This window comes from Ictalurus furcatus, chromosome 4, assembly GCF_023375685.1.
Source record: "Ictalurus furcatus strain D&B chromosome 4, Billie_1.0, whole genome shotgun sequence".
NCBI lineage: Eukaryota > Metazoa > Chordata > Actinopteri > Siluriformes > Ictaluridae > Ictalurus > Ictalurus furcatus.
In genome coordinates this window covers 910,500-927,136 of record NC_071258.1, presented here as the reverse complement: position 1 = coordinate 927,136, position 16,637 = coordinate 910,500, and the positions used below count along the sequence as shown (strand labels likewise).

Below are 16,637 nucleotides of genomic sequence, written 5' to 3'. Positions count from 1 at the left end.
TCGATCTCAGACTGGAACTTGGCGTGGGAGGTCGCCTTGTCGAGCTCAGACGGGAGAAAGTGTCTTGGGAGGCCGTCTGGTCGACCTCAGACAGGAACATGGCTTGGGGGGTCACCTCGTTGAGCTCTAGCAGGAACTTGACTTTATGCTGGACCTCTGGAACTGAGACCGCCTCGTGGGTCTCAGGTTAGAGTTCTGGAGATGAGGTCGCCATGCTGACCTCCAGCTGGAACTCGGCAGGTGAGACCACTTCGTGGTCAAGGAATAATGAATAAAGAAAAGCTGAAACGCAACGGCGTGACGAGGTTGTTTACGGTGTTCTCTTCAAGGCCACAACCTTCTCTTCCGTTACACAACGTGTTAGCGTGTCCCAGTCCTTGCGTACTCTTTTACTACACACTCAAATGTATGTACTTTTCTTCACATAGAGAGTACATACTTTTAGTACATGGTGTAAGTGTGCCACCAGGGACTCCGGCTGGTCCCTGTATGTGTTACTGTCAAGCTTTTGTCGTTGTCTTGTGTACAGTAGGTCTATGTGTCTAATAAAACTATAGTTTTATCCAAATTGCTCTTTTTGAAGCTCAGAAAATTAGTAAAGCTTTGTCAACTCTTTATACCAGAGGCCAAAAGTGGAATTTGGTGGAATCCCTTTTTTCTTTTTCTTTCATTTTCCTCCTCCTTTAAGCCCATTGTTTATTTAGCTTTTGCATGTATTGAAAACAACCCGAGTGTGACGATCTGGATCAGGCAGCAGAGACGTCGTGTTAGACGAGACGCACCGAGATCAGACGCCTCAGAGCCGAGATGAAATCGCTCGTTGTTATTTTCCTGCTGGCGGTGGGTTGTGGTGTGGCTGAGGATCTCATAAGAAAATATATTTTCATTAACTCTCCATTAAAGTGGTCTGACGCTCAGTCATATTGTAGAAAAAACTACAAAGATCTGGCCACCATCACCACCGTGGAGGAAAACGCACGCCTTTATCAAGCTGGATCCGTCCCTTCTGGAAGTTGGCCCGGGCTTCGCAGAACATCAGGCACCTGGATATGGTCTGATGGAGAAAAACTTTCTTTCCCAAACTGGTTTAGTGCCTTGAGTTTTTCTGAAACGTCGCCGTACGACTGTGCGGTCACGATGACTAACCATTCAGGATTCCTGCAGAACTACGACTGGACAAAAGCAAGAAGTTTCTACTGTTATCAGTTCGTGATGAAGGAGGGCAAGACCTGGGAGGAGGCTCTGGACTACTGCAGGGTTAATTACACCGGTTTGGTCTCCATGACCTCCGAGTCGAGCCTGCAGCAGCTGAATCTAGAGACGGTGCAGACGCAGACAGACAGCGTGTGGATCGGTCTGCGCTTCGTGGATGGACTTTGGCTCTGGGTGAGCGGGGAGCAGCTGGGGAGCCTGGTCTCAATGCCTTCATGTCCAGCTCCAGCGTATCGCTGTGGAGCTCTCAACACCACGACAGACACCTTAATGAACCGAAACTGCAATGAACGGCTCGGCTTCATCTGTGCCTGAATGTGAGTAAGAATGAAATTTAAAAGATAAAAAACATCCAGAAGCAACAAGAAATCAAGAATTTGATGAAATCTCGGAGATTTACAATCATGAAAAAGTGTCAGTTTATAAAACGTACGACTTCTTACTGAGTTCTCTCTTTCTCTGTACAGGTGATCTTACACAAGTCCACCTCTCCTTCAGGAAGAATATATTCATCTCACAATATAATCGTTCATTATTTTTACTTTTAGCTTTCTTTACTGATATTTAATTGGGTTTTGGGATCAGGTTCTGATCGAGGAACTGCAATTTACTCCATATTAACTATGACTGTAAATGATGAATTATTTATATGAACAATACCTGAATCTAATCTGTTTTTGAGAATAGATTTGAACGAGTCTGTTAAAATGTTCACTTCATTATGATTGTCAGATTGTCTTTTCATGTATAAATCTTCATGTATCACGCATGTTTTGATTTGTTTACAGCTTGTGTTTCTTATGTCCTTGTTCTTTTTTCCTGCTAATTATAACTTGCTATGTTTTTGTAAATCGAGGTCTGTTCCATTATAAAGTCCTGCCCATGTTTAGGATACAAATAAACAGTTCATGTAGAACAAATTCGTCCTGATTGGTAGAAATCTCTGCATATAAACACAAGCGGTGTGTCGATATTTTGGGGTACAATTTGATTCAGAAGTTGTTTGAGTCAGTGATCTTTCTTCTGGAAAATATCAGTCACTTACATCCACTCAGATATACAGTAAATACACTGATACAATAGCAGAGACCATTTCATTTGTACAGAATTTTAAACACTATTTACACAGTACTGTAAATTCTGGGGAAAAAAAATATATATTGTCGGCGCTCGGTCTTAAATTTATATGATCATATATGGAAACAGCTATATTTTTTCAACAACAACAAAAACAAAACAAAGACAAGCCTGACACGTGAAATAATAGAAAGAATATTCTCATGTTTTTTTCCTTAACGTGCACTGCTCATAGAACCTTTCAGAAAATTGGGGGGAAAATGTGCAAAAATTATTTGTGTATATATTTTTCTTTTTGTATAATATTTATCGTTATTTATTCATCACTGCATGTTATGGTCTTAGTGTCAGTGCTGAATGCAGTGCCGGATTACGTCACCCATCAGCCCCTGCACATCACCTGAGTCTAACGAGCACTGATATTTATATACGGTTTGTTTTTGTTGTTGTTGTGTGTGTGTGTGTGTGTGTGTGTGTGTGTGTGTGTGTGTTTCCATGCTTGCCTATAGTTCCTGTTCATGTTCTTAGTGTTTGTTTTTGTGTACTGCACGTTTTTAAACCATCATCTGCACTTGTATCCGCCTCAGACTCCAATCCCTGACATTTTAGAAACACAGTTTTGAAACCACAATGTATTTTGCCTTCCATTTAGATACTGGTTTAATTTATTTTCAGTTCATCTAGGAACCTATTTACAACCATTTCACTTTGATTGGCAGTAGGCTCGTACCCGGGGCATCTGTAACAACCTGTTTGAACTACATGCATGGCGTTCACTCTGACCCTCCTTCTTCCTTTGATTAACACATGAATCACATTCAGATGGTTTGATTACTCGCCTTTCACTTTGCATCTTGCTGACTGTTTTGCTTTACTGTGTCCTGTGATGCTGGATACTCTACTCCTGTACCTGCCTGATCAATGCTTTCATCATGCTGTTTGTCCTCAACATCACTATCTGCGCCTTGCTTCGATATTTTCTCCATTAGGAATCCTTTCCTCATCGCCATCTTCCCCTAACTGCTCCAAGTCGCTTGTATTACCATGCACAAGGACTTTCACCACATCCTGAACACTTTCTTGCCATCTAAAAATACACAAAATATATATCCACATCATGAATATATTCTCTAGAATATCATTCTGACAGAACACTTGCATCCCTGTCTGAATCTGTGTCATAACACTAAATGCTGTATCATGTTTGATACCCACATTGTCAACACAATTTTACTAAAAAATAAATCACACAACATTAAATAAGTTCATTTAAATTAGTTCATCCGGTGGCCAGTGTTATCTGCTTTGCTGTGATGTGCTGCTGGGGAGGTGGCATTGGGTCTTGTGTTGCCAACAAACTGAACAAGTTGGTGAGGAAGGCCAGCTTTGTGGTAGGGATGGAACTGGACATGGTGGAGGAAGTGACTGAGAAGAGGATGAGAGGGAAGCTGAAAGCTGTCATGGACAATCCTTCTCATCCTCTCTACGCTGAGCTGAGGGGGCTCAGGAGCACGTTCAGGAACAGTGCCTCAAAACGTCTGGGGAACTCTTTCGTGCCATCAGCCATCAGATTTTTCAGAGGGAAGAGTTTGTGGATGTGTGTCTCTGATGGTGTATGGATACCACAAAACCTTAGAAAAAAAAAAAAAGCCTAACCCTGCTGAAAAAACCCAATAGAGATCATTACAGAAATTGTAATGGTTATAATGGGAATTGTATTGGTTTTAATGGAAACTATAATGGTCCTTCTGTGTCTCTACTGGTAATGTGTTGGGTTCTATTGGTGGCATGTTTATGCCTTGTGGAAATTGATTAAAAAAAATTCAATCCTAATAAAATATGGCCCAAAACACAGAGCATTTGGTTTTAATGGTATTTGTAGTGGAAACCATTAGAATTTCTGTAATGGTTTCTGTTGTTTTTTTCTGCAGGGAAGTAACTGGAACTATTCTAAATACCTGCTGCTGTAAGGATCCTGTTCCAGCATGTGGAGCCACAGCACACTGATCAGGAAACACTCTTTTATCGGGTTCTTCATAGAACTATTATGGATTCATAGTTATTCTAGTTGATAATAAGATTGCCCCTTTAAACTCCGGGGAATCTCTTTAAATCTAGAACCGTTAAGGGCTCTTCAGCTTGTCCTTCAAAGGAACCCTTAATTTTGTATGTTCTATGTATTTCCCTATCAGAAAGGGCTCCACATAGAAGGTTAAGAACCCTTAGTTTTCCACTGAACCCTTAGGCTTTAAACATTTTCTATGAACACAGACATTCAACAGAATGCATGATGTGCATGGATTAATACTTTTAAAATAGTAAGGGTTAGGAAATGGCTGTGGTATAACTGTAATAACTACATAAATATATATAATAATGGAATATTAATCACTTTGGGCCGTGTGGTTATTGGAAAATAATCAACTTCAGCTTAGTAACAGCAACCACGTCACACAAGTTCAGATTATTCGTTACTTCTGGCAATAATCGTAAAGTGCTAAATAGAGTTAGCATGTGATTAGCAAGTGGTATAAGCTATGCTGATGATTAGCAATAATTGTAGCGTGACACATTATTTGCATATAAACGGTAATGGAAATTCACGATAGCATACGACATGTTCATAACAAGTGGTACAAACTATTATTAAAGGGATCAGGCAAAATATCTGTGACATATTTGTGTTAAATTGTTGCGTCAGTGTGAATTATTGTAATGTTTATTTATGGTGGTGAACGTTTAATAAAATGATAAAGAATTTCTTCCATACTTTCTCAATGTGCGAATTATAAAGAAATGTTCAGGTTTTAATCACAAATGAAAGTTTCTTTTCCAGTTTAATTTATTTTGCACTTCAGCAGCATGTTTTGTTTATTTCACTTTTGCATGCATATCAAATGAAATGAAAATGACCCGAGTGTGACAGGATTTGTTGGACACTGTGTTGTGAGATGTTCTGTTTAGGCATTGTGTTGAGAAGTTGTATAGAGGTGTAGTGTTGAGATGTTGTGTAGAGACTTTATGGAGAGACGTTGTGTTGAGACTTTGTGTTATGTTCTGTAGATACATTGTGTTGAGGTGTTGTGTTGTGGTGATATTTTGTGTAGAGACGTTGTGTTGAGGCGTTGTGTTGAAGTGTTGTATTGAGGACTCATTACACTGCTTTGGCATCTGGGTCGAACCTGCAACAGCTGAAACACATGGAACATGATCTTTGCAGGAAGACACCAAGACGACATGATTATAAAATAACTTAAATAAAAATATTTCCACAAATTCCCCATCAGATTTATTTAGGACATAAATGTTAGTTTAAACTTAAGAATGTTATTTCTGTGGGATTGTTTTATAGGTGTCATTTTTCAAGGTAAGCCTCAGTGTTTTTTTTACATAGAGCCCCCTGGTGAAGTAGTTAATATTAGTTCTTATATTAGTTCTTACTCTTATATTTACCTAAAAATGGGCAAGGAGACGAGTCCATATTAGTTCATAAAATTGTATTAAAAACATAAAAACACAACATTAAAATTTTTTTGTAGATATTTGCATTTTTGTTTTTCCCCTCAATTAAGAAATTCGTGCTATAATGCATGTTGGAAGCCGGAGTTATGACATCCTGGAGATTCTGGTCACATGTTCAGCAAAAGTGGATTAGCATTTTAAAGAAATTTTATTATGAAAATCTGAGTACTAACTGAAGTTCCTCAGGGTCACATACGGAGCCTGCCAAAATTCAAACACAACCACAAATCCCTTTGCATTTGCATTTCCTAGGACTTGCACAGACACCTGCTAATCAGTGTTGGGGGCGGGACTATACTATGGGGTGTGAGTGTATTTGTAAGTGACGTAACTCACTTTGAATTTTGTCAGGCTCCAGAGGAAGTGAAATAGCAAACGGAGTAGTTGCTTTTGTTATTTCAGTATGACAGGGTCGTGTAACACACAGGAAATGCAATTGCAAATGGACTTTGCGTTTCCATTTGAAATTTGGCAGACACTGTACATTCGTGTAAATGAAAATGCAAATGATAATAATGCAAATTGTGTTTCGTTTGAATTATGTCACAATTTATGCGTCCACAAGTAAGAAATGCAATTGCAAATACAGTTTGCAATTACTTTTGAAAATGGTCAAAAAAATTCTTCCATAATGAAGGATAATACCCCCTGGCATTGTCTTTAGTCTATAGTAAAAAAAAATTCCATGTTATTCCATGTCACGTAATGGAGGCTGAGACGGAAGCAAGTGCAGGTAAGGCAGTTTAATGAGAAGACAAATCCACAGGGTTAGGCAATAACCACAGACAGACAAGGATCAAACAATCATGCAAACAATCCAAATTAGGCAAGGCAGTGAATCAAAGTCGAGGGAATAACAAAATAAAAAAAAAACACTCCCTACTCGGCAGTCCTGGATCTCAGGGCAAAATGTCTTCACAGCCCCTCAGGTCCCGAGGCAGGCATAGTCCCACAGTTAGCAGGCTTCTCAAGGAGCCGAGGAGCAGGCATGAGGCTGGGGCAGGTTGGCCGGGGTCCCTAGATAGTACCCAGGTGTGGGAATCTGGATCGTCAGCTTCAGTGGAACAGGAAGGCAGAGCAACGTCCTCAGCAGAAGAGGATGGCAGAACTTGGCCGTGTTAGCAGACTCGGACACGAGAAAAACTTGGTTGGCCGTGTCATCAGGCTCAGGTGAAAGCATAATGTTGTGGTAGTGAGGTCAGCCTAGGACAGGACCATGGCTTGAGAGGCCGCCTTGTCGGCCTCGGACAGGACCATGGCTTGGGAGGCCGCCTTGTCGGCCTCGGACAGGACCATGGCTTGGGAGGCCGTCTTGTCAGCCTCAGACAGGACCATGGCTTGGGAGGCTGCCTCGACGGCCTCGAACAGGACCATGGCTTGGGAGGCCCCCTTGTCGGCTTCAGACAGGAACAGGGCTTGGGAGACCGTCTCTTCAGCCTCAGACAGGAACTTGGCGTCAGAGGTCCCCTCGTTGACCTCAGGCAGAAACATGGCTTAAGAGGCCATCTTGTCAGCCTCAGACAGGAACTTGGCATGGGAGACCGCCTCGTTGACCTCCAGCTGGAGCTCGGCAAGTGAGACCACATCGTGGGTCTCAGGTTGGAACTCATGAGATGAGGTCGCCAGGTTGACTTCCGGCTGGAGCTCTGCAGGTGAGACCACCTCATGGGTCAAAGCTGGAGCTTGGCTCTTGATTATGGGTGCGCCAGTTGGCTTTGAAACATTCCTGGGGCAGAAATATAATTAGTGTATCCCGAGTTTACTGCATGTTGGACACTGTAAGGTGGTTTCTTTACAGCAGCCCTTTGTCTTGCATGCCTGCATCACCCCTACTGCCATCCTGTTAGCCTGGCACTGGAGCTCAGCAGTGGAGGCCACCCTGTCGATCCACTCATAAAACGTGTGGAACGGTAGATCAGGCTCTGACTTCACTCATAAGTTCATCCAGGTTGCAGTTCTGCCCTGGATTCCCAAACACCTTTAGAAATAGTTCTGCCAGCTGAGTTACATTGGTGAGGACACTGGACCCTGTACTGGCCAGATGCCCCCAAAAACATTCATGTCAGTCCAGTTTCCCCAGTGGACTGATATAGACCTTTCGGATCTGAATTATGGATTGTGCGACTACCCGAAGCAGTTCCTGTTACACTACCAAATGTACTTTTCAAGCCTGGCGAACCCCAAGCCAGACAAGAGGCAGTGACTCGGGTTCATTGTGTCCCCGGCTTTATGGCCCAGCCTACCAATGTCACCTCATGGAAACTGGACTGACATGAATGGTGGCCAGACATCCCTATGTATGGTGGCATGACGATCTCCTCGCTGTCTTGCTGCATCCATGTTGGGGCAAAGTATTCTTTCAATGATAAGGAGGGGCAGACAGAAGCAACTGCAGGTATGGCAGTTTAATAAATTAACAAGTGCAAAGGATCATGAACAGGCAGAGGTCAGGCGATCAGGCAATCAGTACAAACAGGGCAGGGCAAAGAGACGAGGTCATAAACGTAAACAAAGTCAAAAACCAGAATAAACAGACAAGGTACAAAGGCTTGGTATACACAGAGACACTGGACAACTGAGCGTATACTTCATGAACGAATGAGAGTCTCTTAAAAAGAGTAGTGTGAGTATGTGTATGATTGGAAACAGGTGTCTCTTGCAACAGGTGTCACATGCAAAAAAAACCACCTTGTTAACTCATACTGTTTATGTTGAGATCCAGGAGTGATGACATCTACAGCAAGGAGAAAGGCTTCTCCTTTGTTTTGTAAATTAGCAGTGAAGCTGTATGTGTTCACAGGCACATTTACACAGAAAATGCATAATTTAAGAAAATCCAGGTATTTGTTAACTTTCGCATGCTATATCTCACTCTGTATAAGCACACTCGCTAATGTCAACCTTGATTGACCGTCTTCAAGTCTCTGTGATTTTATATATTTTGTGAACATTTTTTGTCATAGATAGTAGCGTTTAGCACAAGTCAGGTGTGATAGCCACTCCACTTCATTTTGTTTGAGGTTGTCTTTTGTCATCCTGAATTACCAAAAGCTACAGTCACAAGCCCCTGTTGTGTTGTTTCTGACATTCCAAATTCGTTCTGCAGAATAGTAGCTGGTTTTTCCATATGCTTGCTTACTTTTCTTTTGCATCTGTTTTAAATGGATTTAACATGACCTTAAATGTCATGCTCTGAGTTGGTGGAAATGTTGTGTTGAGAGGTTGTGTAGAGACGTCCAGAGCTCAGACGCTTCAGAGCAGAGATGAAATCGCTCCTTTTTATTTTCCTGTTGGCGGTCGGATGTGGTGCGGTCGGAGGTCTGATTAGAGAATATATGTTCATTCGCACCCCAGCACAGTGGTCTGATGCTCGTTTGTATTGCAGAACACACTCCAAAGATCTGGCCAACGTTACCACTATGGAGGAAAACCAACGCCTCATAGAGTCTGGATCCGGTTCTCAAGGTTGGCTCGGGCTGCGCCTATACAATACAACCACCTGGACTTTTTTCACAAACTGGTGTGATGATTGCCCTAATATGAACGTCAAATGTGTTTACACCGATTGTTCAGGATTCTGGAATACGAACTTCTGCATGAACATGATGAGTTTCTACTGTTATCGGTTCCTGGTCCTGGTGAAGGAGAACAAGACCTGGGAGGAGGCTCTGGACCACTGCAGGACTTATTACACCGGTTTGGCCTCCGTGACCTCCGAGTCGAGTCTGCAGCAGCTGAATCTAGAGACGGTGCAGACGCAGACAGAGAGCGTGTGGACCGGCCTGCGCTTCATAAATGGACAATGGCTCTGGGTGAGCGGGGAGCAGCTGGGGAGCCTGGTCTCAATGCCTTCATGTCCAGCTCCAGCTTATCGCTGTGGATCTCTCAACACCACGACAAACACCTTAATGAACCGAAACTGCAATGAACGGCTGAACTTCGTCTGCTACTGGGCGTGAGTAAAGAAAATCTAGAAACAGCAATAACAACACAAACAATACTGGAGATAACATTTGAGATTTACAATTTACATGAAAAAGTGTTGGTTTATAAAACGTAGATCGTCTTACTGAGTTCTCTCTTTTTCTGTACAGGTGATCTTACACAAGTTCAACTCTCCTTCAGGAAGAATATATTCATATCACAATATAATCATTTATTATTTTTAGCTTTCTTTACTGATATTTAATTGGGTTTGGGGTTTAGGTCCTGATAGAAGAACTGCATCTGAACACCTGAGGAGTTTATTTGTGGGTGAAAGGCTCAGCTATTATAATAATGTAGAAAAGTACACACTGTAAACTTTATTACATTATAACTTTATTTAATCTGTTAACAATTTTTACTTCACTGTAATCGTCAAAGGTCCGTGTACCTGGTTTCAAAATTGAAAAACAAAATTTAAATGACGAGGTGTTCTTTTTTTTTTTTTAATACTTACTATTAAATGACTAATTAACTATGTTTAAACCCAATTTCTGCTCAAAAATGCTCAATATTTCAAATATGCCTCATTTATACTTTCTTCCCACCTTATTTTTTGAGTTGGAGTTATTTTGTTTTATGGCATGTTCGCATTTAACCTGAGTGTAATTTATCTAAGTGAAAAACCTGCAGAATCCATCAGTGGCTTCACTGTGAAACGTTCATTACATGCTTCTCAAAGGCAGTAAGATGGACCGGGGTGTAAGAGGGTTACAGTAAGACGGACCGGGATGTAAGAGGGTAAGAAGTAAGAGGCCCTTCCTCAAACTTCTCAACACACATCCTGCCTCAAATTGCTTTTAACCAACACATAAATCGTAAAAAAAAAAAAAAAAAAAAAAAAAAAAAAAAAAAAAAGTTTAATGTTGTCTTTGCCTATGTTCTGATTGAGTGGGCAAGACAGGCATCTGGGTGGGCTCAGAACACCCCTGCCCATTTCTAGGTCCAGCCCCAAACGTCGACGTTGTCCACGCGTTAATTAAACTGACTTATAACTATTAACATACAAAAGTCCTTTAAAAACAGAGATTTTACATTCTAAATGCTGTAGCAGGCTCACAACGAGACGCCTGGTCTATTAAAATAATTGAGTATTGCATTTGTATAAAGGGAGGCATTGACAAAATCTCACCTGTAGTACATCAGTCTGGCCACTAGGAACCTACTACAACTTCTGGAATGTGAAAAAAAGGTGAATTATATCTTTAAAACTTTAGATATATAAGATAGAGATTAGCCTTTAGAGTGTAAAAACGTGTGTTTTTAAATGACTTTTGTATGTTAAAACTTATGTCACTTTACTTGATGCTTGAACAACATTTACGTTTTTCCTCAGTGGGCGGATTTGCCAGACGGTCCCTTAGGCAACTTGTAAACATAGGCTAGTTATTTAATTGTCGATATTAAAACAAAAAATTAACGAACGCGTTTTTATTTGTATTTTGTTTTTCAATTTTGCAACCGAAAACGAATGAACACATCATACACGGACCGTCAATGAAAAACCTTTCTCTTTTTTTCGTCTTATGAATGTTAATGTATTATGTAGCCTATATTTAAATTTGTAAATTGATATTTGCTCCATTAAAAAAATCCCTCCTAGTTTAGGATACAATAAACAGTTCATTTGGACTGAATTCGTCCTGACTGGTGTAAATCTCTGCATTCAAACAGCCAGTATGTCGATATTTTGGGGGGAAATGTCATTGAAAATGTCATTTGAGTTAAGTGTTCAGTCTAGTGGTCATGTGGTGTATTACAGCTGCGGGATTCGACTCTATGACGTAATCTTTTCTAATCCTGTATATTTATCTATATCTGTGTTAATCTGTTTAAGGACAGATAATGAGCTTTTTTAAAAAATATATATATATTTTTAAGGTTATTTAAATTTTATTAAACTATTTTTTTCAAGTTGCTCGAGGGAAAACAACACACACTAATGACAAACACAAACCATAATATAAGCACCATAAAAAAATTTAAAAAAAATAAAAACATTTGACCATCTGACTTTTTAGAGAGTTTTACTATGCAAGTGTTAAGTGACACGTTCTGGAAAAACCCTAATAAATTGTCAACTGAACGTGTGTGAAGTGGAACCTGTACTGATAAAAGCCTGCCACTAGGTGGAACTGATTAACAAATCTGTAGTTTCAAGACTCAAGTTTATTGTCAGGTGCACAAGTACAGTGTACAACATGCAGTGAAATTCTACATCACATCAATAAACACAAACATATATTAGATATATCGTGACACGGTTAAGACCACTGGACAATTGCTCTCAGGCTTCATCAAACACCAGCATGTGAAGACACTTCTTCATGAAACTAGACCCACATCGTCACATAGTCTGAGAACACACCGAAATCTTATTTTGTTTCACTAGCAGGATGCTAAATTCTAATTAAACCATTTCTCCACAAACTCCAGGCTAGAATCATGCAGAACATTTTACACATAACATTAAGGATTTGTTGTTTCCATCCATCCATCCGTCTTCTACCGCTTACTCCTTCTTCAGGGTCACGGGGAACCTGGAGCCTATCCCAGGGAGCATGGGGCACAAGGCGGGGTACACCCTGGACAGGGTGCCAGTGGATTTGTGGTTTGTATTTTGTAAAATGCTCTTTCTGATTGTTTAATATTAGAGCTAAAAAAAAATAGTTGAGAAATTTTTGATGTCACTCCAAATGACATTAACATCAAACATATATATCCAGTACGGTTCTTGTTTGGGTTTTTCCGTGTTCCTTAACCAGAAGTAAAATTTTAGCGTTTTTAAATTGAAAATGGCATTTAAAGATTTTATTTCTACTCCACTGAAAGACTCTGTACATACCTCTACATTTATAGCCTGATCTACTGATGGAAAAACCACATTACTGACTAAATTATCTAGAAAAGTAACTTGTGGTGTTTAAATACACGCTTCATCATCGTCTCTTCACTCCGCTGATCTCTGTTCGTCTGATCCTGTTCACCCACGTCTCTTCTGTCGGATCCAGTTCTTGTAATAAAATCGTTTTTTTTTGTTTTTCGCACCAATTCCCAAGGAGAAATTCCCAGGAGATCATCAGTTTCTGAAATACTCAAACCAACCCGTCTGGCACCAACAGCTATGCCACGGTTAAAGTCACAGAGATCACACTTTCTCTTAATAATAACAACAATAGCAGTTTTACACTGTAGTAAGGACAATATTTAATGAATAATAATATATTATACAATTATTCCTAGTGACATTTAGTGCAAGGTGACTTGTTACAGCAGGACAGCTTCGTAGTGATTGCAGAGTGCTGCCTAGCCCGCCTGGTTAATAACAGAAACTCCCCGTGGAAAGAAGCTGTTTCAATGGCGTGCAGTTTTGGTTATCATGGAGTGGAATCGCTTTCCTGATGGAGGTTTTGGAGTAGGTCAGTAGCAGGGTGGGAGGTGCCAGCAACCTTCCAGGAAGCTGCACCAAACCAGATAGTGACGGCAGACATAAGGATGCTTTCTACAGTGGCACTGTGGAATTGTACCAGTGAAGCCTGGGGTAGATGGAACTTTGCCAGCTGTTGTAAGAGACACATCCTTTGCTGAGTTTTCTTCTTGATGACTGAAGTACAGTTGCAATCAAAAATGTTTGCGATGAACAAATCCAACAAAAGCAACTGAAATAGTTCAACACAACGAACGCTTCAAGCGGTTTCCCCAAATTCAACTGAAAATGCAACTTATAACGACGTCTCCAGTCTCAAAATGATTCACCCCCCTTAAAAGAATTCTTATTTTAAGAATTTATTCTTTATGCTTCGTTGTTTGCCTGTTCTGTTTATTTACATTTACATTTATTCATTTAGCAGACACTTTTATCCAAAGCGACTTACAAATGAGTAAACACAAGCAAATACAAGGGTGACTGTTTCTCTTCTGGAGGAGTTCCTGGTGGGCGTGGCATATCTGGCCCTGCATCGCTCGCAGCGCTGACTGTGAGGTGTGTAAGTCTAATGTCATTAATCTGGCGTGTCCACACCACACAGATCTAGCGATTGGACGCTCCAGTTTAGCAGCTCAACGTGCCACTCGTTGGACATTGGTTGCTCTGTTTGGAGTGATGTTATTTTGTGTTAAGGATCTCGGTCTCGGATCTGGATACTGCTGAAGTGTGCTGCACAGTGGGTTGAGGTTCTCTCAGTTGTGTAATTGGGAGTGTGTGGGTTAAGTGTCTTTGCTGGACAGGTTCTGCTTGGATTGAGGGCGACGTGCCTGGAGCCTTAAATTAGGAGACATCACTGACCTTTATGTCAGATGATGAAGATTGTAGTGCTCCAGTTCTGAGTGGCCAGGGTTCAGAAATGCGCTGATAAAATGCTTCCTGTCAGAAAGGACGTTTGTGATCCACATACAGATGGAACCAGGTACATGCAGACTTTCCCTTGTAGGAGCTTAGGGATGATGGTATTGAAGGCTGAGCAGAAACCTACGAAAGGGAATCCTGGCGCATATGCTTGCAGAGTCTAGGTGCTTTAATATGAAGTGAAGCCCAATATTAACTGATATCATCTACAGTTGGTACAAACAACCTCTTGTACCACTCCTTTCTACAGCACCGCTGAATGAGTCTTCTAGTAAAGGAGCTGAAGTTCATGGAGGGGATGCTGTTTGTTGTTCAGTATGGCTGCGAGTTTATTGACTGTCCTCTTTTCCACCATCAACTCCAAACCATCCAGAGAGCAGCCTAAGACCGAGCCAGCCTTCTTGATCAGTTTGTTGAGGCTTTTTTGCATCTCCAGTTCTGATGCTACCTCCCCATCATACTGCTGCAAAGAAGACTGCACTGGCTACCACAGACTAGTAGAAGGTCTCTAACATCTTGCTGCAAACACTGAAGGACCTGAGCTTCCTCAGAAAGTAGAGTCTGCTCATCCCTTTCTTGTACACAGCCTCTGAGTTGACCTTCCAGACCAGCTTGCGGTCGAGATGGACACCAGGGTATCTGGAGGTGTCAACCTGCCCAACATCCTGATGCATGATGGTAATGGGGCTGGGTGTGGTCCTCTTCCTCCTGTAGTCCACCACCATCTCCTTGGTTTTGGCAACATTGAGGAGCAGATGGTTCTTCCAGCACCACTCCACAAAGTTGTTGACCAGGTCCCTGTACTTCTCTTCCTGTCCATCCCTTATGCACCTGACTACCACAGTGTTGAGATGGAGAGGAAGAGGGCAGAGATCTGAACTGACCTATACTGACGGTCTGTGCTGTACAGGGTGAAGATGAAGGGGAGAGCCCGGTTCCCTGTAGTGCTCCTGTTCTGCTCAGCAGGTGCTCAGACATGTAGGTTCCCAAACGCACAAACTGGAGTCTTTCCAATAGGTAGCTGGTGACCCCAAAGACCTTCATGATAAGAGGTGAAGGCTACTGGTCTGTATTCATTAAGGCCATTCATCTTTGAGGGGTTTTTTTTGGAACTGGGGCGATGACAGATGTCTTGAAACATGCCGGAACAGTATTTAGCTACAATGACCACTTGAATACGTGAAGCTTGGGTACTGCTGATCAGAACAGTATTTGAGGGTTCCAGGTGCAACAGAGTCAGGGCTGGCAACTTTCTTAAATTGTCTTCTCACCTCTTGCTGATTACATTGTGATTGCAATGTGATTAAACTGAATATAATTTGTATATCTTAACCTTATACAAACCTTATAACCTTTAATATCTGTATACCATGTTGATATTTCTGTAAAGCTGCTTTGAGACAATGTCTATTGTAAAAAGCGCTATACAAATAAAATAAATAAATAAATAAATAATAAAATAAATAAATATAATCATCATCATCATTTTGATATGTACACATATTGCAGTAATAATTATATCATAAAACTTACTGTGAACTATTATACTTTGTGTGTCTGTGTGTGCGTGTGTGTGTGTGTGTGTGTGTGTGTGTGTGTGTGTGTGTGTGTGTGTTGTCTGCACACCTGCTGCACACTAATCCCACCCCCTTACTCCATAGCAGAGCAACACGTCCCCTGGCAAGAGCAAACTGGCCTCTGGATAAAATTACACACACACACACACGCACGCATGAACACACACACACACAGCTGATTGGCCATTCGGACCGGTTCTGCTTGTTTATTACTTACATAAATAAACAGATGAAGTAAAGTTATAGCAGTTTGCTGGAAATGTGATACTCGCTCTCTCTCTCTCTCTCTCTCTCTCTCTCACACACACACACACACACACACACAGCTGATTGGCCATTCAGACCGGTTCGTGATACTCACACACACACACACACGTCAGTATGTTTTTCTGATACTGTAGGTTTGAATAACATGTAGAACTTTACATGAATCATTACTGCATACAATCACAGTATGTACACAAGCACACTGAAGAGTTTACTTTAGCACATTTTAGACATAACGCATGCTATTCTCTGCACTGGGGCTAATTGCTTATCTGCAATTGTAAATTCACTCCTATTTATTCTATTACCTGTATACACCCCTTCTGCACACGTAGCATCTGTAACATGTCTATTCTGTCTTAAGCTTCATTGTGTCTTCTAGACATTTAAAAAAAAAAATTATAAAAAATGTAAAAAATAATTAAAAATTATTCTTCATTCTTATTATTATTATGTCCTGCTGTCATATGTGTGTGTGTAATAGAAACTTTACTTACTAAGTCCAATTCCTTGTGTGTGAGCACATGTGGCAATACAGATCTTTCCTCTTCCTCCTCCTCCTCCTCCTCTTCTTCTTCCTCTTCTCCTTCTTCAGATCAAGGCTGTTTGTGAACATTTGGAGGTTCTAAGCAACAAATACGCTAACTCATGGC

The 16,637-nt window shown here is 41.1% G+C and overlaps 1 protein-coding gene across 1 annotated transcript; it reads left to right on the top strand.

Moving 5' to 3' along the window:
- Positions 1-420: 420 nt before the first annotated feature.
- Positions 421-1,833, top strand: LOC128606382 (secretory phospholipase A2 receptor-like). Its single transcript, XM_053622464.1, has 2 exons — positions 421-1,529; positions 1,680-1,833. The coding sequence occupies exon 1, from the start codon at positions 808-810 to the stop codon at positions 1,525-1,527; it is 720 nt and encodes a 239-aa protein (XP_053478439.1). The 5' UTR covers positions 421-807; the 3' UTR covers positions 1,528-1,529; positions 1,680-1,833.
- Positions 1,834-16,637: the final 14,804 nt, after the last annotated feature.

Excerpts from the sequence above, each read along its gene's own strand:
- LOC128606382 (XM_053622464.1), top strand. The coding sequence starts at position 808 with ATGAAATCGCTCGTTGTTATTTTCCTGCTGGCGGTGGGTTGTGGTGTG.